Source organism: Nicotiana tomentosiformis, chromosome 11 (genome assembly GCF_000390325.3).
Source record: "Nicotiana tomentosiformis chromosome 11, ASM39032v3, whole genome shotgun sequence".
Lineage (NCBI taxonomy): Eukaryota > Viridiplantae > Streptophyta > Magnoliopsida > Solanales > Solanaceae > Nicotiana > Nicotiana tomentosiformis.
Window position 1 is genome coordinate 86,102,137 of NC_090822.1, and position 24,954 is coordinate 86,127,090.

A 24,954-nucleotide genomic window follows, 5' to 3' on the forward strand; every position below is an offset into this window, starting at 1 on the left:
GCAATGCACCAACAATTGTTAATACATCAAAGTGTGCCCTTTAAGAATCTTTACACTCCAAATCCCCAGAAGATTTATGAGTTCGATGACAAACAAGTTTGAACAATCCTCCAAGTATTAGAAAAGCTTGTATGATAACAATCTGACTGTCGACAGCTTATTATACAAAAGAACTAAAGATGGATGTGTGGTGATTTTAGTGGAAACTGGAGAATAGGCTTTATACAGTCTAAATTACCGTAAAAGATCATTAGTACTCAACCTGCCAAGAAATGATGATTATTTAATTAACTTTTACTTATTTGGGGACTTCAGCATCCAAATGAGAGATGAAAATGGGAAAGCTTTAGGAACTAAAGCCTGACATGATAAAATAAAGATTGTTAGCAAGTGGAGGTAACAAAGCTTTCCACACTGAATCAATATGCAAAGGAAGTCCAAAAGATTCAAAGAAACCCCCAAGTTCTGTACATATCAGCCATGGGAAAATTTTGAGGTTGCAAGAAATATAGATTCCTTACTTAACTATGGCAGGGTATTCTGGATGATCCTTAAGAGTTTCTTCATATTACACTACACCCTATATTCAGAAGTAAGCAAAATGATGTTCAACCTTTCATTCACACATTTGCGCTACTTCTGTCTGAAAGAAAGTGCCAACATCTTTAACTAATTTATGTCTGACCTGCAGCAGATTATCATACAGATGAAGAAGCTGGTGCTTCCACTGTCGGAGCAATTACAAGCAGCACGTTTAGATGTTTCGGGAAATTCATTTAGGCAGATCTAGAATTCCACTGTTGCTATCAATTGATAATGCAGTATTTGTGTCTCTTTGACACTGAAAGCAGCTGATGTCTTTCCAGGAAAACAATTATTACGATACATTTTCTAAACAAAGAAGAACATTTATGAAAGCCATTTCAAAGCATCAATTATTGAGCTTTAGGGAAGTCTCAAGACATTCCTATTAAAGAACTGCACTCTATTTATTTTTATAGTTATTTTATGCTTTCAAAATCAAGCCAATTAACTCTCACAGCATCACATGCAAACTGAGACAGATAAGAGATCCATGAAGGAAAACTTCAAGGGTATAGATTTTATTTTAAAAAAGAAAGAAAGAAAACTTCAAGGTATTTTTACAAATTGTGAATGACGAAAAGTACATGGTTTGAACTTTTCAAATCTCAGCAGAGGTTTTCTACTGTGTAAAAAATCCAAAAATTACCATCTTTCAAATGATTTTCTTCTGGTAATACTTTAGCAGACAACAAATCCGTAAAGAAGCTATTTGTGATGAAGTGGTCAACGAGGCCAAACCACATAACTTATCCGCCTTCAGCATCTGATAACTTTCTCCAAAGAGGAATTCAACTCATTCCTTATTTTTCAAGAGAGGCATAATAGTAATTCCTCCGCGCTAGAAACAACTTCCAGTAACTTCAAGAGCCATAAAATCAAATTTCAATATGTTATTGGACTTCTGCTAATGCTGAGGAAATTGTCAAGGCTTCTAGCACAGGCTGACTTTCTTCACTTGAGGTTTCCATTCTATACGATTTACAGCTGAAGTAGAAAACTGTACTCATCATGGAGTCAATAAGCATCACAAACGAGTACAATAGTACCAAAAGAGGCCCTTCCCATAATCTTGAAGATCCATCTCCATAGCTTATTGTCTTCACTCTATGCTCAAATAAACCCTCCACAATCGCCATCCCAATAGTTGATCCGAGAAATATTAGAAGTCCAACTTGTGTCTGCCCCTTGATAAGCGAACTAGACCTAAGCAATGCCTGCGGTCCAGATTCATCCTCTAAAACAGATATCACAATCGCAATGTTGCAAATAATAATAGCATTCGCTAAAATAATCGAGAAAATCATCCCTACTACCATCGCGGGGTACAAGATCAAGTCAGGAGGGAACCCCATGATCGAGAAAACACTGCTCACGGATACAACGAGTACAACAAACAATGTGAAGCATCCGGAAATCACAGTACAGACCCACAGGTAAGTCACAACAACCCGTTTCCAAATCTTGGTCATAATCACATAAAACTTTTGCGAATCAAATTTTTTCCTCGAGTAAGTGCAATCGACTGAATAAACTATAGCAGCTTTTGACAACAGCGATAAAGTAACGTACAAAGGGAAGCACATTACAGCTGAAATCACAACTTCAGAGAACTTTTGACAAGACAGTTTGATAAATGGCATCAATGGAAGCCCGCTCGATTTGGAAACGAGCAATAACCTTATGGTTAGTCTCTTAACTAAGGAGTGATTAACCAATACGTTAGATAAAACAACAGCAGAGACAGGGCAGATTAGCAATGCAGCAATTGCCATGAAACCTATTGAATTATACCTCAAAATTCTCACAGTTTCCCTCAAAATCTCCAGTGCATTCAGTGTCTGAAAATGGTGATCTGTGTGTGAAACCGTATCAGTTAATTCCAAGTCGAAATTTTGAGGATGTGGGTCAGCATTTTTACCTTCATCAGATGTAACTGAGTTAACTCTAGGACTCAGTCCACTGGAAATTTCCATTTTTGACAAATCCCAATTGTTCTTTACAAAAAATATATTCCAAGAGAAGCCAAAAATAAAGGAATACAAAAACAAATGTGTGCTGTGCTATAGCAATTTTACAAGTCCCTTTAATCAACAGTATAAAAGGGAAAACAAAAAATTACGTATTACCAATCTTGGATCTGTGTCTAGGTATTAGCTCTAAAAAATGCTACCCAGATCTGCATAAGAAAAGCATCATGGCTCAATGTGGAATTGGCAATTTTATACAGTGAAAATTGGATGATATTCTTGTGAAATAAAAAGGTATTTAAAAAAAAAGGAAGCTCTGAAAACGTATATAAGGAGCTGATCTGGATCAGAGGAATGAACAGAAGAACAGCGAGTGGAAGTCGAAGTATGATTAGAGTTTGATTAAGGAAAGGGATTAATGAGATGGCGAAGGATGAGTGGAAGTATGATAAAATTTATTTGTTTATACGCCCATGGTATTAATCATAACTAATTAATTCGTATTGTTACGTCAATTTATAAGCTAAGATAGATTAATTAGTATTGTCGGCGTATAGGGGATTGTGTAAATATTTTACAAGAAATTGTGGACTTTAGGCCTCACGATTGGGGTTTGATTTCAGGAAAGTTGGGCTTAGGTTATGGAAAGAGGTGATTATCTTAGAGCCCCTTTGGACATAAGAAAATTTTTCTTTTTTTTTTAAAAAAATATTTTTTTTTTCGAAATCAGCGTATGTTCATAAAATTTTTAATTTTCATTTGAAGATACATTTTGAAAATTTTCGAAAATTTGAAAAACTCCAAAAGGCTTTTTTTCAAAATTTTCACTCAAATCACTCACAAAACAACCCAAAATTATATTCATGTCCAAACACAATTCTAATAAATTTCAAATACCATTTTCACTTGAAAATTATTTTCCCCATTTTTTGAAATTTTACAATTCTTTTGTCCAAACGCCCACTTAGTGGACAACAGACCAAAAAACTCAGTTATGGGGTATTATATATAGGAAATTTTACCTCCTATAGCAAAGGTATACACCATATTTATTATAAATCAAAATCAATTTAAAATATTATTTTCTATAGCTACCTTTTATATTTTATAGCAAAATAAGTATTTTATGGTATATACTACCATTCGGGCATGAAATACGCTATTTATGTTTTTCCTCTCTATTAGACAGCTGGACATAACTATTTTTAAGGGATTGACGTTACTGTATTCATAAATACATGGAGCGAATACATGTGAATACACGTGCATAAAGTTGTATTCATGAATATAGCAGCGCAAATACATATGAATACTTCCGCGTACAGTTGGACTGCCTTGATTTTAGGCGTTTTTTGCTGCTGTATTCATGAATACATGGCGCGGATACATGTGAATACATGCGCATACAGCTGGACTGCCTTGATTTCAGGCATTTTTTACTGCTGTATTCATGAATACAGCAACGCGAATACATGTGAATACCTGCGCGTACAACTGGACTGCCCTGATTTTAGGCGCTTTTTACTGTTGTATTCATGAATACATGGCGCGAATACATGCGCGTACAGCTGGACTGCCATGATTTTAGGTGCTTTTTGCTGATGTATTCATGAATACAACAGTGCAAATACATGTGAATACACTACCGTAACAACTTAATAGTAGCTATAGGAAGTAATTATGTATATGGTAGCTATAGAAAGTTAATAGCCACTAAACAATAGTAGTTTCTGAAATATATATATAAATATATTACAAACTATTTTACCCAATTTTGATTAGAACTAAATATTTTTTTTTACAAATTTATATGCATCCCCTCATTAAAAGCCTCTGAATATCTGAATACTACCTTAATTGTCACTATGATTAGCGTCACTCTTCAAGGAGTTCAGTTACATCCTTTTTCCCTTGCGCTATCTTTTCTCCATCTTCCTTTGCCTCCTCCCTCCTATTCCTTAAATCCTTCTCACCGCCGGCTGATATCCAACCAAACAACCCCCCATCTTTTCCCCTTCTCATCTTCTTTACCCAAAGCGCCAAGAAAACCATTTCAAACACCACCTCCATTGTCATGCCGGAAAACGACCAACTACCTGGCTAACCATCGCTAGTGACTCGCCAACTCTCTTTGTGAACATAGAGTAATCAAACTTACTCTAATTGAAACCTGCACTCAGCAAGGCATGTGTAAGTTTCAAATTCCATTGTCTAGAGGCTTGTTTAAGTCCATATAAGGACTTCAATAACCTGCAGACCTTCTGTTCCCCGTGTCGTTGAAAACCTTGATGCATATCCATATACACCTCCTCAGAGAGATCTCTACAAAGAAGATATTAAAGACATTCATCTGGATCAATTCCCAATCCTTAGAGGTTGCAAGGGCTATGACTGACCTGACCATCTTAGCCATTAGAAAAAAAGTTTTATTGTAATCCAGTCCTTATTGTTGGTTGTAACCCTTAGCCACTAGTTTAACTTTGAACTTTTCAATCTCACCAGTAGCTTTGTATTTGATCTTGTAAACCCACTTACAACATGTAGAACTCTTTTCAGGAGGCAAATCAACCACTTTCCTTTAATTAAGAGTATTACAATTACTATTCAAGCCGAACAAACCGAAATTACCGGACCGAATTAACCGAAATCGAAAAGGAGAAAAATCAAACCATACTGAATCTAATTAGGTATGGTATTGTTATAGCGTTTTTAAGAAATCAAATACCAAAAATACCAATATCTAAATATCGTACTGTACTGACCGATGAATACCCCTACCCTTAGCCACATAATCCTGTATCCGTATATGTGGATGCTTAGTTTTGTAGAATGTCTGGCGATTGTTGTGGAGTTGGGCTCATCAGAGGTAATTTGGGAGAAATATTAACATGAGTACTTGATTCACACAAGTTAAATAAAGCCTCCACTCCTTGAGCTGCTTCAGAGAAGTGTCCAGAATCAACAAACTTTTCAATTGTATCTGCTTCTAGCTGGTCAATATCATAATAGTAGTTGGTTCTGCCACTGTGTCTTCCACTATTGTATGTGAATTCTCTTGTTGAATGTGTAAGAAATCCTATGAATGGTCTTCAACTGATAGAACAGTAGCATTATGTTGCATGTCCATAAAGGAAAAATCACATTCCCTAAAAATAACACCCCTGCTAACAAAAAAAAGTTTTAGTCACTAAATCATATAATATGTATCCTTTCTGAGGTGTGGAATACCCCATGAGCACTGCCTTTCTAGATCAAACAACAAACTTATCTTCTTTCAATACATTTGTGGCATAGCATAGACATACAAACACCCTCAAGTGAGTGAATGATGGTTCCCTACCAGACAATCGTTCAAAGGGACTTTTACCATCTAAAATTCTAGAGGGTAATCTATTCAATACGTAAACTGTAGCTTGTATACCTCAGCCAGTATTTACTTGGAATATTTGCCTGAAATTTCAGTGCTCTGGCAATATCCAAGATATACCTATGCTTTCTCTCCACAATGTCATTTTGTTGTGGTATATACACACAACTACTTTGATGAAACACACCATGAGCCCTCAAAAACTCATTCCACTGACAGCTGAAAAATTCTGTCCCATTATCAGTTTTAATTATTTTAACTAAGGTGTCAAACTGAGTTTTTACCATACAAAGAAACTCTTTCAGAAAAATAGTAGTTTTATTCTTTAATTGCATCAGAAAGATCCAAGTTGCTCTAGAGAAATCATCTACAACAATGAGGGCATAATACTTCTTATCATGAGTAGTTGTTCTATATGGTCTCCATACATCCATATGCACTAATTGAAAAGGCTTAGAACTTTTCTTCTTACTATTAGGAAAGCTTAACCTAGACTGTTTTATCACAGGCCAAACACGTTTATTATGTATTGAACTATCTACTTTATATTGCAAAAATAAAATGTGATACATCACTGGCATAAAAGTATGTCCTAATATTTTATGCCACAAACTACTTGAATCTCCAGCTCTCCCTGTTGCATTAGTCAGAGCTACTAACTGCTTGACTCCTCTTCCTTTTAACAAATATAATCTATCATGTTCCTTACCAGTCTCATTCACCCTGCCACTATATAGATCCTGAAATACACACAACTCAGGTAGGAAAATAGCAATACAAGACAAATCTCTAGTCAGTTTGAGACTGACAACAAGTTAAACTTAAAGTTAAGGACATAGAGCACATTTTCAACTTGCCATCTTCTGACAGACTAGAATTACCAACATGAGTGATATATTTACTATCTCCATTAGGCAACTTCACTTTATTATTTACAGGATTGTCAATACACCTGACATCACTCAACAAATCCAATATAGATGTTATATAATGTATAGCTCCTAAGTGTACTATCCCGTTTTCTGTATGTATACTTGATGAAAGAGAAACAATTATACCTGCCATATGAGCTCGAGTCTGTGTCTCATTAGTGTATGGGGTAAAATTAGTTAGTGATAATTAGACAATTGTCGATAATAACGATTCGAAGATTTGATATCAGATAACATTCAATGAGCAGTCGATGCAGAGAATATTAGAATTTATAAACAACCGTTATGCAACCATCAATGATGGTTTTATTCTCATTCAAGATGAGCTTGATTTGAGGATCTTGTCTCCCTAAATAAAGCTATAAATAGGAGAATTAACATCATTTGTAGAGACAGAAAATATTCTGTACACAAAAGCTATATTCTGCTCTCAAAATTATAAAAATATTTACTTCTTCTGCTCTTAATATTGTTTGTATTTTTGCTACTGGAAAGACTAAACTCACAGTCAGTCTTGTATTTCCTTTAATACTATTTTATACTCTTACTTGTATTCTTATTCGTTTTATATTTTTTGGATCAAATCAATTCACTTGTCTATAAATCACGTAATAAATTTAATTGTACCATTTTACGGGTAAATAATTTGGTACCCACCATGGGGCATAGACAATTGTGTAATTGCTTTGATCCATTCATTTATTGCTAACAAATTTTGATTCCTTTCTTAGCAAAAGAAAAATTCAATATCGCAACTAACGATATTGACAATGTCTATAATGTTGGAGCACACAATGAACGTGACAATCTGTTTCAACGTGATAATTCAGCCAATGAAACCCGCAATGAAGGAGATGAGACAACTCCAGTTCGTGAAGGCTAATATCCTCGGCATGTGTAGGGCCAACTCCTGATGATGCTGATGATGAACACGTTGTTGCTATGGCCAAAATCTTGAGAGAACATTAAAAGGCAATCATGGGTCACTCTCAACGCAAGATTAGGTGATGACAGAATTATAGCAGACGTTATCGGGTGCTTCCAATAATTCTCATAGAAGGGCTCTGATTCCTTCTAGCATTCCCATAAATCAAACGGTTCGAAGAACCGATAACGATGCTCCAAGGGAGGAAATCAGTTTCGACGAAGCAGGAGGTACCGGTAGTGGATCTTGGAACAACAACTTAAATGACCCTTTCAAAACCGAGGTCATGAGATTTATGAGAGAAATGAATGAACGAATGGATCCAAATACAAAGGAATTTTATGCTCGGATGGATCAGATCTCGGGAGCGCCACCGGTGTTGAAGGGACCAGATTCAAAGAAGTATACACAGTTGCCAAAATATGATGGGACTTCGCTACCAGCGGTTCCGGATGATTGGGCAGCAGAGGTATTTACAAAGGTTCTCAGCCCGTTGAGTTTTGATGCTTCCCGAAAGTTGAAGGAAAACTTGCTTGAATTTCAGACAACCACATGGGCATATGTTCATAATCTCTACGAGATCAACTCGGTTCCTCGATGTCTTTAAAAGGATGAAATCGTTATCTAAATCTTTATAAGTTCAAAAATGATTTTGATATAGATCGGAGGTCCTCTAGAAGTTGTTTTCAACCTTACGAGAAGGTTTAGAGGCGTGGAAATAAATGTTTTCAATCTTCGGATAGGCTTGCTTTCGGTAGAAAGGCGGACCGGGGTCGAAGTAACAGATCATTGCAGGAGAAAGAGGTATCGGGGTTTTGAGATTTGACATATCCTAGATTATCTGACTACCATTTTAACATTAGATTGGTAGAATTGGTGTCGGTAATGAGGAACATTAAAGAAGCTAGGTTCCCGAAACCAATTTGATCGAATCCTAGCCAAAGGGATCCTAACCTATGGTGTTAATTCCACGGGACTCACGGCCATAGGACTGGGGACTGCCGACACCTTCGAGAAGGGGTGGCAACATTGTTGAAGAATGGTCACCTCAGAGAGTTTTTAAGTGACCGTTGTCACGCCCCGACCTCGAGGAGCGCGACCGGCTCTCAACCGAGATACCCCAGTTAAGCAAGCTTGCTAGATGCCTTCTACCCAACCTTTCCCATTAACAATATAAGAACTAGTACAAGTGATAGACATGATAAGATTCGAGTGTTCCACATTCTTTTTTCATTACTAAAGAATATTCATTTATGATTTCTAAAGTATTACAAGTTTATAGATATGATGAAAAACATATTTTCCCAAATACCAACACTTACTAGTTTAATTCCCAACATCAAACATCACCCACAACTTGTCTAAGGAGCCTCTAAGTCCAATAGAAGAGAAGAATGGAAGTGCTGGCGACAAGGCCCCGACTATACCTCAAAGATCAAAATACAAGATGAAATGACACAAGGCCCAGAACAGAATAGGGCTCACCAAAATCTGCTGAATAGAGAGTGACTGCTAACGAGTACCAAAACTGCCCACTGATGAACCACCTGCATCCATTGAAGACGCAGCGCCCCCGGCAAAAGGGATGTCAGTACATGTGGAATGGTACTAGTATGAAAACCAAAACACCTATTCAAGGACTTGAAAATACAACATGGATATGATGAATCATGGTAACAAATAAAAGGGCTTAGATAGCCGTTAAAGTCAAAGCAAATTTATCAAGAGCTTCCAACAACATTTATAAATTTTAAGTCGGGGATCCTCTGTAACCACCTTTACACAAAGCGGCCCTGCCACCTCACCCCAATGTATGCAGGTGGAGGTGCAACCACAATACCATAAACTCTACACAAAGTGGCCCTGCTGCCTCACCCCAATGTATGCGGGTGGAGGTATAATCACAATACCACAACTCTACACAAAGCGGCCCTGCCGCCTCACCCCAATGTATGCGGGTGAAGGTGTAATCAAAATCACAATCCCTATACAAAGCGGCCCTGCCGCCTCACCCCAATGTATGCGGGTGGAGGTGTATTCACAATCACAATCTCTACACAAAGCGGCCCTGCCGCCTCATCCCAATGTATGCGGGTGGAGGTGTATTCATAATCACAATCTCTACAGAAAGCGGCCCTGCCGCCTCACCCCAATGTATGCGGGTGGAGGTGTATTCTGGGGTTAAGTTATATCAACCTACCATTCCTCGATGACTAATAATACTCCCGAAAGAAAACATTTTTTTGATTTTCATACAAGGGAAACATAAATACAATTGCATTTACCTCATAACCTTTCACACCATTTATAGCCTCATTGACACTTTCAACTACTTACAACATCATTATTTCATTGTCTATCTTGGCCATACATATGATTCCTCATTTGTGGCACAATGGCCGTATTTCATATTCCACACTTTAATTTCTTTCCTTTCATGGATCATCATCATAAATATCAACAAATAGAATATTCCCGAAATCACAACTTTAGGTTCATTAGTAATGAAGACTTTAAACACAATGGATTTCTTTCCAAGAAATGGAGTAAAATTATTGGCAATCGAAGCACAAGTTAAAATCATAAACGAGTAACACATCATTTATTCTTGAAATACTTTTCCCCAAAAGGGAAATACACAATTTCTACTCATGAATATATAAGAGCTTAAAACACGTTGGAAATACTTATAAAGCATAGCATTAGTTGAAACAACCACATTTAGGCATGACTTGAGTACATAAGCTTTTAGGCAAATCTATTTTCAAAGTCAATTTGGAACAGTTGAATCAAGGCTCATTTCTTAACCTTTATCACATCATTTCATTTTCTTGGCACCATTGGCCACAAGTATAACTTTTATATTGGCACGATGGCCACGCTTTACATCTCCAACCCACTTCTTTCACTTTCAAGCATCCTTATAGATTATCAACAACAAGACATTTCAAATCAAGACCTTAAGTACACATATGGGCAATATGAGTTTTAGACGCATGGAGTATTCTTTCCAAGTTAAGCATAATGGACTTTCATTTGAAACACGACTCAAAGCCATAACATTTTAATACATATATCATTCTTGAACACATTTTCGAAGGATAACATAATATGATAGGAACATTCAGAACATATTTTGAATACATAATTCTCGACACTTTGCTTACTCGGGACAATCGAATTTATTAGGAATAACTCGGAACATGGGAATAAGGAACTTGAGCCAACCATACTTGAAACTTATGGGAACATCATGGAATTCAATTCTAAGAGATTAGTTTATCCAACATATCTTGCTTGAGCTTTCCTTAAGTTACTACAACGTTCTGGAAATCCTAACAATCACAATCTATTTTGAGACATAACAGAATTGAACACAAATTAGAAAGATATTCATGGTTTCAGCTCATTTGGATATTTTATCAAGCACTAGGTGTGCAAATTTGACCACAAGGTTCTTCTACAAGATTTTATTCACTCCATAACCCATTAAATACCAAATATTTACTCATATTTGCTCAATTACCTTCCCACCATCCTTATATTTACATTCATATACAAAAAGCAAATCCCACACCTAAGAATCATACATCCCATGACTACTTTCAGTCCAAATTCCGAAGTTTAGGGTTAGGGAGTAGAACCTTACCTATTAGATAAAGATCTTGTGGATTTCTCCCATGAATCTCCAAAGCTTGAGAAAGAATTTGAAGCATGAAGATGTTGGTGCCCTTCCTTATCTCTCTAGAATAGCTCTCCCCTCTTTCTAAAATATCAGATTTTATCTAGTAAAATGACCCCCTAAGGCCTTATATCAAAATAGGGTCGGATAAGAAAATTTCCAAAAATGACCTCCGAAGTCAATTATATGGTAGCAGAATTGTTATGTGGGTAGAAGAATCAATATGTGGGCAGCAGAATGGCCACAAAATGGTATGTCAATTCTGAGATAGCAGAATGATTATGCGGCCAGCAGAATGGCCACAAAATGAATTTCAAATTCTGGGTTGGGTCTGGTCCATTCCGCGATGCAATTTCGTGATAGCATAATCATTATGCGGACAACAGAATCATTATGTGTCCAGCAAAAATAGTTTTCAAAATTTGAGTTGCTTCTGGTTCATTATGTGGTCATTTCATGGTCAGCATAACAGATCCACTATAGCATAATGGACCACAGAATCATCATTTTCTGCAATTTCTTCTACCCCCTCCACTATGCATTGTACAACCCAAAAAGTTCGTACCATGACTCGTTTTCTACAATTTTCGAACACATTAGCCTACCTCGGCACCACGAAATCCCAAGTTCTAGGTAATATTTTACGGGGCCTTACAACCGTGCCAATAATGACTGTGGGAGAAACTGGGATAATACAGAACCATCAAAGCCGGTAGCAGGGTCACCTTAGATGACAATCAACATGATTTTATGAGAAGATGATGTCAATGGAGTGACATTTTCGGCAGTAAAGAAGATGAAGATATCGGTGACTCATGGCAAGAGGATTCGAGAAGTTTCAGAAGATGACATCACTTTCACAGAGCAAGATGATGATGGACTTCTACCACACAATGATGCTTTGGTAATTTCTCTTAATGTTTTAGATTTTAAAATTAAGCGTGTTTTGGTTGATCCAGGAAGTTCGGCCAATATGATACAATGGAGAGTTTTGGGGCAAGCAAAATTAATCAGGAACATCATTCTAGTGATAAAGCTTCTAGCTGGCTTCAACTAAACAAATGTGACAACCCGAGGAGAAATTTTGCTGACCGCACATGCCGAAGGAGTAACAAAGAGCACCCTATTCAAAGTGATAGATAGCGACAAGGGCTATAATGTAATCTTCAGAAGGCCTTGGATACATGAACTTCAACATACCATCAACTGTTGAATATTCGGACACAAGAAGGGATCAAGCAAATTAGAGGAGACCAACCAACTCTGCGAACGCGATCGAGATGAACAACCTTCCAGTCCCAGTTTAGCTCCTCTAACTCACTGTGTTCATAACCATATCTATGCGAATGCGAAGTACAGACTAATCAAGCTCTGTGAACGCGACTCTCTCTTCGTGATCGCTAAGAACAAAGTCCCCACCAGTCCACTTTACCCTTCGCGATCGCGACCCTTCTTCCGCGATTGCGATGCACACAAAACACACCAGAAACCACCATCTGTAACACATAGAGAAATGATCTGAAACTATCCTGAAATACACTCGAGGCCCCCCGGACCCCATCCAATCACACCAACAAGTCCTAATACCTCATCCAAACTTATCCAATGGCTTAAAATACCACAAATAACATCAAAACCATGGATCGACAGTCAAAAAATCCTTCTTTTAACTTTCAAACCTTCAAACTTTGATGCACGCGTCCGAATCACACTTAGACATATCGGATCACGACCAAACTTCACACACAAGTTCCAATCAATAAAACAAACCTATCCAAGGTCCCGGAACACTGCCCAGAGTCCGATAACATACCATCGCGATCACAAATGGTTGGGCAGTCCCGGAACACAAGTTCGCAGAGTTGGGCTCGCGATCTCGAGTGTGCCCTCGCGTTCGTGTAGTGTGATTTCATGGGCAAGGCTTGTTGGCTTTCGCGATTGCGAGGAGGTTTCTGTGACCGCGAAGAAGGATTCCTGGGCAAACTTTATAAGTTGGAATTTCGGGATTTCATCTCATTTTTCATTTGGGACCAATCGGAGCTGACTTTAGGGGCGATTTTGGAGGTCCATTTCACCCTTCTATTAATAGTAAGTGTTTCTAACCCATTTTTATTATATTTTCATGAATATATATGAATTTAGGCATGTAAATTCTAGAATTTAAGTGAAAAATGTGGGATTTTTGGTAACAGACTTAGAATTAATACTTTTGAGTTTTGACCACGATATAGGATATGGAATTGGAAATAAATTATATATTTGAGTTCGTGGTGCTATGTGTAATAATTATCTTCAAGAATTTTTGAAATCCCAGCACGTGGGCCAGGAGGTTGACTTTGTTGACTTTTTGAGCAGAGTTGAAAATTATTATAAATTATTAAATTACGAGTATTGGAGTATATTTTGATTAGTTTGCACGTTGTTTGATTAGTTTTGGATCGTTTGGCATCGGTTTGAGGTGTTTGAGAGGTGTTGGAGCCGGTTATCGGATTTCGGAGCGAGGTAAGTGTTGCACCCTATTTTGCACAAGTCAAAATAAGATTCAACTTATGATTTCCTCGTTGATGATAATAGAGAGTCTCCACCTAATATTTAAAGGTATACTAGGGTACCTATTTAATTATTAAGGTTATTTCTTTATTAGTCTGCTAACCGGTGAGATTTTGGATAAGGGTTCTTGTTCTTCTAAGAGAAAGGTATTAGGCACCCTTTAAAATCTACCTGAGGTAGCTCTATAGGACTTAGACTAGGTGTAAAGTATTAGTTGTCTGTACTCTGCTTAACAAGTGTTAGAGGTACGACATGCTATATATCTAATTTAGAACTTAATACTTTAAAAGAGGATATGTAGCTTTTTATTTTTATAAAAGGATATAGGTTTATAAAAGCCTTGAAGGTAATGTTTGTATATATATGATTGAAAGAGTTTTGAAGTATGGTATATAGTGTTTGTGTTTAAAAAACTTGTAAGATGTGGCCAAGTTATAAAGCACTATGTCTTTAAATGAATATGACTATTTGTGTAACTCTAATAAGGGTATTGTGAGAGTGGGTTTAAGATATACCTTGGTTTTCAAACTTCATTTTACTTTGAAGAAATCGTTGGAAGGCCTTTAAACTGGGCAGGGACACTTGTTTAGAAAAACTCAATTTTAGAAGGTCAATTTTCAGATTTCGTTTCTGGTTTTTGAAAGAGAAAATTGTCATCCTTTGCTAAAGATATTTTGATTCCTAAAGACTTCATAAAATTGTTAGTAGAGATTAATTGTATAAACAATATATGATTAACAAATTAAGGCTATCTGGTATTAAGTCTAATGTTTCTTTTAATCTTATGTCTTTTAGGCTTGCCTAGATTATTGACATGATTCAAAGAGATAAAGTAAAGCCTTTAATCTAGTATGATAAGTGTTATATACATGTGGAAAATAAGGACAGTAAAATTTAAATAAGTTGTAAAGGAAGAGAAATGGACTTTGGTATGTGCCTGAAAAGAAGTAGGCCCAACAAATAGTAGGAACGAACAACAACATTCTTCGGATTCCATTATGCGCAAGTACATGACTTGGGCCCGAGTTCTTTGAGAACTCAGCAGGCCCAATTGTAATACATGTTCAAGAAAAAAAAAGGTCATTAGATATGCTACTCTAAGCTCATAACTACACATGAAATAAACTAGGCATGGGTTTAAGACATATTACAACAATCACTATCAGTTGAAAGATATAAGAAGAATTAGTGTGGAGTCACAGATGGTAAAGTGATTCACAATGAAAGCCTTTTGTAGTCATTAAACCCTAGACCTAAAAGGAGTAATAAATGTGAATAGGTTAGAGGCGAAGGATAGAATTCCATTCAAGGCCAAGGCAATCTCTGGATCCTTGACACTTCAAAGTTTCCAAGGGTCTCAAGGCCCAGGGCAGTGCTTGTGTCAGAGAGAGTAGCCCAACCAAGAATTAAAATCTACTCTCAAATACCCCTAACTACTCACACTCATTCTTCCCTACATGTTTAGGTGCTAATGAGGCATTCCATGTAGGTTCCCATACCACATAACACCAAACCATTAAAGTATGCATTCTTATAACAACTATTACAGATTACTATATGATTACAGGACAACCAATCACTCTAGTACAACCACAATTTAAACATAAGCATATGAGTCACTATGAATAATATGACATTCTAGGTTTGCTCAAAAGAAATTAGCTTCAAGCACACATAGAGACAAGGGCATCATCAGATTACTGCTAGAAACCAAAACACCTGAAATCACCTGTCTTAAGAGTAAATGAGGTACATAGTTATAACAAGTTCATGACTACATCTTCTTAATAGCCTTCAATCAAATTTGTCAAGGACTTGTTTTAATTAGGTCTTAACTTCTAGCATACACACAAGTTAGCAGTTTCAATGGAAGCTTTTAAATAATGTTAATAGAGATGTAAGTTAACAACTTCAATCAGAAAACCATCTAAAGAAATATTAACATAGATACAAGTTAACAACCATAATTAGAACTTCTAAAGAGTATTGACAGTGCTACAAATTAACAACTTCAATTAGAACTTCTAAAGAGTATTAACAATTTAACAAACTTCAATTAGAACTTCTAAAGAGTATTAACAGAGGTACAAGTTAACAACTATCTCATTCTAAAATAAATGGCATGACCACTTCTTTATAAAAGCTTTAACTTCACACTAATCTCATTGGAGAATAAAACATACTACTAAACTAAAACAAGGCAGGATATTCACCTTATATTCACAAGCTAAATCTAGTCCATTTATGTGAGTTTAGTGAAGTTCTAAGGACAATATAGACATGTACATGATCATGAAAGATAAACAGAGTTATCGAAGAATCAAGATAAGTGAATCTAGGGGAACACCAACAGGGTACATTTAGCAGAAGTCATATTATTACAAACATGAATTAGGATGTTATTCATATAGAATTAGGCTAACAATGTCACTATATGAGTTTCAGAAAAGGGGTAGAATCATCACACTGGGGAATTTGTTAAGCAAGTCAAGTATGGGATTTCAGGTATAGTGAAGCCTAATTGCAGCACTTTAGCACAACAGATGAAGCATCAGAACATGAACATGTCTTAGACAAACCTCATGACTTAAGTCAAGTATATGGTAATCTTCAGAATACACACAAAGATGGTACATGAATCTAATTAGATTAGGATATGATTATATAATATGATCAAACAACCATGAGTTTAATCAAAGAGCCAATGACCTTTTAAGAGTTAACAAAATCACAGAGGCATACCAGAAAGAGAAGATAGATTCAAATGTCATAAGCTGGTGTTCCCAAACTAAGATGATAATCTTGTCTTATCACTAAATAGATTCATACTTGTTTAAGTCTAGTTTGTCAGGTGAGCCACTACAGTTACAAGTAATACCTAAGGCAAGTTTGTATAACAACCATGACAGTACTAACAGAACATTAGGGAAATCCAAAACTAAATATCAGGATAGTTTGAGAGTTTTAGGCTATTTTCAAAACATAACAACAGAGATAAGTCATCAAATGTTCATTGGGATCAATACATAATTCTAATTTTAATAACCTAAGAAAATTCATGATTCCAGAACTTATTTAACAACCATATGTCATTAATAAACATATAAAACAATCGATTATTAACACATTATTAACAACATCGCTCAGTAAGAGATAACAGAATAATTTATACTTAGTAATTCAAACAAACAAAAGAAGTGTAGGGTTGAGGTTTTACTGACCTCCTTTAGGGCAACAAACCAAACAAGTGCTCAAATTAGCCGTTTAGAAAACCAAAAGCTCAAACTTTCAATCAGTAAGCAAACTCAGAACCAGACACAGAGAGAAAAGTAAAGATTGAGTAAGAACTTAAACTTTAATTGAAAATTCCTAAAAGATACTATACTATGTATTAATTTTCTTCAGATTTTAGGTGTTGTTAGGCTTTTTTTTTTGTGAGAGCAATTAAGGCTTCTATTTATAGTGGCATTCAATACCTTAGGCTCAATAGCATTCAAACTCGGTAGTGAAGAGTGATGAAGGGGTAGTGATGCGAGCATAATCAAGTAAAAATCTTAGAAAAATAGAGAGAAATTAGTAGCCATTTTTTCCTGAGAAGAGAGAAGGCCAGAAATGATTGTTAATGAGAAAAATCCATCAGATAAGACTCTAATGTCCAGAGGTCACTGCGTTTGACCTCCGAACATCGAATAACACGATGAAGCCCGATGAAATCCTCATGTATGCTCCGATTTGATGGAGCATAAGAGAAATTAGGAGATTTAAAGTTTTGTTCTTTTGGTCTAGGGTTCATATTTGGGGGATTTCAAATTTTATCGGTGAAAGGGGAAAGATTAAGCGAGAATCACAGATATAAGAGACAGGAAGGATGATCTTTGGTCATGATTCATGACCTTGAACTAATTAGTGCAAGGTTTTGAGATTGATGGGTCTGTGAGGTTGAGAGAAATAAGAGAGGAGGGGTAAAAGGGGACGACCGTGTCTTTGGGGGAAATGATTAGGGTTTAGAGGATTAGGGGTGGTCTCTAGGTTTAAGATAAGAGAACGAGATATGGGTTATTGCTCTTTTAGATCAACGGTCTTGATAATTTGGGATTTAGAATTTTTATGGAGAATTTTGGTGGCCGTTGGATCCTTGACGGCTATGATTAAACCTGCCGAGTGCTTCAAATTAAAAAGAGAAAATGGAGTCCAAAATCGTGGGCCGTTGATCTAAGAAATGGACGACCCACATCAATTGTGTTTGTTTTGTGTGCGTTGGAGACGGGTGACGTGGTAGGCTCCGATCAAGTTGGATTGGAGGGGTTGTTTGGACTGGGTCATTTTAGATTGGGCTTATGTATTTGGGCCAAAATTAATTTAAAAGATGGCCAATTTGTGTTTAATTGAAGAATTACAATTATAGCCTTTTGACTTTTAACCCTTTTGAAATTAATTTAAATAAATTTAATTATTTTCAATAAAATATAGTAAAATTATAATTATCAAATATACTACTAATTATTGCAATTAAATATTTATAAAATCTTTTGTTCTTCTAAATTGTTACACTAGTTTCAAATTATTAACATAGTAATCTAATTAATTAGAAACTAAGGAGTAATTCATTAAATTGATTATAAAGCCTATGTGACGTATATAATTTTTTTAATAATCTAAAAGTAGTAAGCATGGTATATTTGTAATTATAATTATAACATTGAATTATCAATTTCAGAATTACTAATACTAAATTAATTTTGTAAAAATAGGTATTATTGATTGAAAATATTTTCAAAATATTCATTGTAAATTATTAAGTATAAATAAATTAATTTTAAAAGGGAGGGTCAAAATTGGTCGTCAACAGCTGCCCCTCTTTGACCGGAGACGATAAAAGAGTTTTCAGGCAAAGAAATTGAACTAAAGCCAATTTTGTCCCGACTTTGGGCATACATTGCAAGAATGACATTTGGATTAAGGAAGATTATGAGTTGTAAGATTAGGATTTAAGGAAGATTCCAGGAGGAGTTTTTGGGAGTTGAGGTCGAATTCTGGCTTTGAGTTGCTTATATACCTCGTGCTTATCGAGAATCATGACTAATGTAGTTCTGGAGTGAAGATTTGGGGAAGCGACGCCCACAGAAATTTCCCCAGTATCGCATTATGACGATACTGTGAGATGGAAGATTCGGTACGAATGATAGCTTTGAGTTGCGGCTTGATTTGAAAGATTTGAAGAATTAGAGTTCTACTGATCGTTTTGAGTTTGAGCTCGGATCCTTGGTCCACTTATAAGTTTGTTGTCTCATATAGCTATGTATCTTGGTTTGCTGCTTAGAAGGATTTCCGCGTTGTGATGTTTGTTCCTGCAAAAATGAAACACACACATACCCATATATTGTAATGAAGATTATGTTTAGATGTGATGTAAATGATGTAGGAATGATGATGACTGGCTGCCTGCTAGCCGTTATTTGGGATTGGGATGATGGCATACTTGAATCTGACTCGATTATTAGCCGGGTTGTGTACCGTTCCACAGCTATCAGAGCATTAAGTCTCCTCGTGTTGGGAGTATCTCCGCGCGATGTGAGTAGTTGACTTGTAATATAGAATGCATCTTCGCATGCTGTGAGAGGTTGCATTGAAATGTAAAGTATCTCCACTAAATGGGAGCGATTGTACTGGAACGTAAAATATCCTCCGTATGATGGGAGTTTCTAAATTGAAAAATTGTAATCATGCTTGTAAGCTACATGAGCAAAACATCAAAACATTCGAGATAAAAATAAAGAAGAAGGAGCATGCCTAAGAGGTACTCTTGACTGCGAAACTAAATTGCGGCCCTTATTTGGCAGAACATTGGCGACGAGGTTTGTAGCTATCTATTTTGATCTCCGATATGGTGGAGTGATGGTGCGGAATGCTCCCGTTGGCGAAGCAAACAATTTGCTATATACAAGGCTTTGATTGGCAAAGCCAACACTTGATTTGTATAGGGCGCTCTGATTGATTGAGCTTTCGGTTTGTTATATACAAAGCTTCGATTGGCGAAGCCGGCAGCTCAATTTTGTACAAGGTGCTCCGATTAATTGAGAAGAAGATTTGCTATGTACATGGATTCGAATGACGAGGCCGACGGCTTGGTTTCGAGATACTGCATGGATATGAGAGTTAGTGTTTAGTCATATATAAGGAGAAATATTTGATAAGGAAAGAGGGATGATAGTTATGAGAGAATGGCGGATCCGTTATTGCCCCAATGTGTTCCAGCATTTCTTTATGTCCCGTTGGCCCTGCATTCAAAGCAAAATTCTTAGCAGGGGGTGTTTGTTTGTGTCGACCGTAGTCCTGGCTTTGCCCCTGTCTTGATGAGGTTACCCCATGAAGTTCGGTAGGTGGAAAGAATTATAATATCTTTGTAAAACATTTTGAAAAATCTTTTGTTCTATGGCGAATACCGTTGTTCCGGATTATGACATATTTCATAAGTCCCTCAGGCACAGACGTTGTTTCTAGAAGACTCTATCTTATTGATGTCGATCCTCCATGATGCTTCTGATGATGCGGCTTCTTGCTACTATGATTGCATCCTAATCTGAACTAATGTATTACAAAGGTTTTCCTTAGGTTATGACCGTACCCTTTCAGGTTGCCTATGTATCCGAAACGAAATCAGGTATGGACGTTATTCATGGGTAGTGATAAAGAAAAATATGATGAAGATGACCGAGCCTGACTTAGGCAGCCTACGTATCCAAATGGAATCAGTTCAAAACATAGTTCAATCACAACATATGTAAAATGATGAGATTGAAATGAAGTGGTCGAGTCTGACTTAGACTCCCTACTTATCCAAATGGAATCAGGCTAGAATATAGTTCAATTACAAAAGATGACTGAATCCGATGAGGATTGCCTATGTATTCCTTCCAAAAGAAATCAAGTCGTGGCGTACTTCCGAGTACAAGCGAGATGATATTTGGATTTTCTATTACAAAAGAAGGTGATAGAGAGAAAAACCGAACCCTACGTGGGTTGCCTACGTATCCCTCCATGGGAAATCAGGTCGAGCATAGTTCTGTTACAACTAAAACCTAACTCTATTGTCTTCAAACGTTTTATCTCTTGATTGCCTCTAAATTGATAGGCTTCCTACTGACACTTCCATCCATCTCTTCCAAGATCCGAGCTCCTCCTAACAACACTCAATGGACCACGTAAGGACCTTGCCAATTCAGTGCAAGCTTTCCTTTGGCTTCTTCTTGATGATGGAATAGTTTCTCCAAAACCAATTGTGCCGGTATAAACTAGCGAGGCTTCACCCTTTTGTTTAATGAATTGGCCATCCTATTTTGATACAGATGACCATGGCATACCGCATCCATTCTCTTCTCATCAATAAGCATGAGTTTCTCCTGCCTGACCCATAAGTATTCTGCATCATCTAACTTGGCTTCTTGGATGACTCTTAAAGATGGTATCTCGACCTCTGCGGGTATCACAGCTTCGGTGCCATATACCAACATGTATGGCGTTTCCCCAGTGGATGTCCTCATGGTGGTTCGATAACCTAGTAAGGCAAAGGATAATTTCTCGTGCCATTGCCTATGATTGTCCACTATCTTTCGTAGAATCTTCTTGATGTTTTTGTTGGTTGCTTCAACTGCTCCATTCATTTGGGGTCTGTAGGCTATAGAGTTATGGTGGACAATTATGAAATTCTCACAAATTTCCCTCATGAGATCACTGTTGAGGTTGGCTGCGTAGTCAGTGATGATTGACTCGGGTATTCCAAATCGGCAAACTATGTTGTTACAGACGAAATCTGCCACTACGTTCTTCGTGACGACCTTTTATATAGAAGCTTCAACCTATTTGGTGAAGTAATCAATGGCTACCAAGATGAAATGCTGCCCATTTTCTACCGCGGGCTCTATAGGTCCAATCACGTCCATTCCCCAAGCGGCAAATAGCCAAGGCGAACCCATTACATTTAACTCATTAGGCAAGACCCGGATGAAATCCCGGTGGATTTGGCACTGGTGACACTTCTGCACATAGCGGATACTATCACTTTCCATGGTCATCCAAAAGTGTCGAGTTCTCAAAATCTTTTTGGCTAAGGTGAATCCATTCATGTGGGCCCTGCACTTTCCTGTATGTATTTCTTCTAACAATCTGGTTTCTTCGGTGGCATCTACACATCTTAATAGGTCCAAGTCTGGGGTCCTCCTGTATAGGATTTCCCCGTTGAGGAAAAAGTGATTTGCCAGCCTTCTGAGTGCTCGCTTTTGACTATTAGTAGCATTCTCTGGATACTCTCCTATTTTGAGGAACCGCTTGATGTCGTAGTACCACGATTTACCATCTGGCTCTTTGTCTACATGAAAATAATATGCATGTTGATCTCTGATCTCTATCTCGATAGGGTTGATGCAATTCTTATCTGGATGCTGAATCATGGATGATAAGGTTGTAAGAGCATCGACGAACTCGTTCTGGACCCTGGGAATGTGCTTGAACTTGATCTTTGTGAACTTCTTGCATAGCTCTTTTACATAGTGCAAGTATGGAAGGATCTTGATGTTCTTGGTTGTCCATTCTCTTTGAACTTGATGTATCAATAGATTAGAATCCCCTATGACCAAAAGCTCTTTGATGTTCATGTTGACCGCCATCCGGATCCCAAGTACGCATGCTTTATACTCGGCCATATTATTGGTGCAAGGGAACCTTATCTTTGCTGATGCTGGGTAATGCTATCCTGACTCTGAAATTAGGACTGCCCCAAATCCTACTCCTTTGAAATTTGCTGCTCCGTCGATGAACATTCTCCACCCTGGGTATGACTCTGCAATATCTTCTCCGGCGAATAACACTTCTTTTTCTGGGAAGTATGTAGTAAGCGGCTCATAATCCTTGTTCACTGAATTTTCTGCAAGGTGGTCGGCTAAGGCTTGTCCTTTTATGACCTTCTGCGTTATGTACACAATGTCAAATTCGCTGAGAAGGATCTGTCATTTGGCTAGTTTTTCTGTAGGCATCGGCTTCTGAAAGATATACTTGAGCGGGTTGAGCCGGGATATTAAATGTGTAGTTTATTGCTGACATGTAATGCCCTAATTTTGTCACGACCCCAATTTCCCCTCTGTAGGATGTCATGATGGAACTTAGTCTCTACGACTAGGTAAGACTAACAGTTAATAATAACTTGACATAAATAATTTTCAAAATACTAAAACAAAGCTAAATAACTAATATAACCTTCCAAAAAATAAAATCTCATCAATACTCTCCCCAAAACCGGTGGAACTGAGTCATAAGATCTATAGAGTAAAATTAGAATATCTACTACATCATTGTCTGAAAGTAAATACAACAGGGAATAAGAATAAAGGAAGGTGACTCCAAGGCTTACGGACGCCGAGCATGCATACCTTGAAGTTTCCAAAAGGTAGCTAGCAGATGATCTCTAATGACCGGCACGAGCAGGAGTACCTGGATCTGCAAATAAATATGCAAAAGCATAGTATGAGTATACTACAACGGTACCTAATAAGTGTCAAGCCTAACCTCGGTAGAGTAGTGATGAGGCCAGGTAAAGACACCTACTAGGATATAAATAAACAATATGAAAATGTAACAAGGATAAATAGTGGAAAATAGAGAAATAACTGATACGAAAAAGTTAACAACATGAACTAATACCAAAATTTTAAGCACGGAAATAATATAAGAAAATCTGTTAAAGAGAACCAGAATGATCATTTACGGACATTAACTGTCAAAAACAAGGAAAACAAAACACAACAATAAGAATCACAACGAGGTACCGTCTCATGTACAATGAGAATCATCATCGAGTTACCGCCTCGTGTATATATATCAAGAATCACAAACGAGGTACCGCCTCATGTTCACAATTCATAATCTCAATCACAATCCTTTCTTATACTGCCTCGTGAGCCTTACATTTGAAATAGGTTTTGAAAACGGTTTTCCCAAAATAACTACACATACTTTAGCCCACCTTATGACGCCACGTGGCTTCATGTAGTTCCCCTACAAGCAACACGCACGTAAGTCCCATCTCCACATACACATCAACCCCAAGCCTTATACCACTGCATGCACGTCAATATCACATCACAATAACAACTCACATCACGAGTGCCCATATATCACAACTTGCCAACAATCAACAATATCAATATTTTCACAACAATAGCCCATTGTCACGACCCAAATTTCCCCTCCGCATGACGTCATGATGGCACCTAGTCTCTACGACTAGGTAAGCCTAACATTTGCAGAATAATGAAATGAAATCATAAATTTAACAACTAACTATAGCAGTAACAACATAACTGGGTACCATGCCGCCTGGTATGTACAATAACTAACTATTCAAAAATACACAAAAATCCCAGAACCCGAAACATCATAAGTCACAAACTACAGAAGGAAACTAGTATCTCTATACACCAGAATCTAATAAAAGAAGTAAGGAATGTAAATGACATAGGAAGGAATAGAGGGGGACTCCGAGGTCTGCGGACACGGCAAATATACCTTGAAGTCTCCGTACAACAACAAGCACTCTCAGCTAGTAGCGGGGTTGGTAAGGAGTACCTGGATCTGCACACAAAACATATGCAGAAGAGTAGCATGAGTACACCACAACGATACCCAGTAAGTGCCAAGCCTAACCTCGGTCGAGTAGTAACGAGATCAGGTCAGGGCAATACTGGTATATAAATAATGAACTAAGACAGAATAAAATATTACAGTAAAATAAGTGCTTAAATTTAATGATGAATGAATTCATAGAAGACAACAGCTCAGTACACATAGATAACAACAGGGAATCTCCCGAGATACCGTCTCGTAGTTCCAAACGTAAAAGTGCAGGGGGATCTCCCGGAATACAGTTCTGTAGTCCCAAAGTAAATATGCAGTAC

The 24,954-nt window shown here is 37.2% G+C and overlaps 1 protein-coding gene across 1 annotated transcript; it reads right to left on the reverse strand.

The window, feature by feature from the left end:
• Positions 1–1,076: 1,076 nt before the first annotated feature.
• On the reverse strand, positions 1,077–3,051 carry LOC104111872 (uncharacterized). The gene has a single exon (XM_009621667.4). The coding sequence runs from the start codon at positions 2,556–2,558 to the stop codon at positions 1,476–1,478; it is 1,083 nt and encodes a 360-aa protein (XP_009619962.1). The 5' UTR covers positions 2,559–3,051; the 3' UTR covers positions 1,077–1,475.
• Between the last annotated feature and the right edge of the window lie 21,903 nt (positions 3,052–24,954).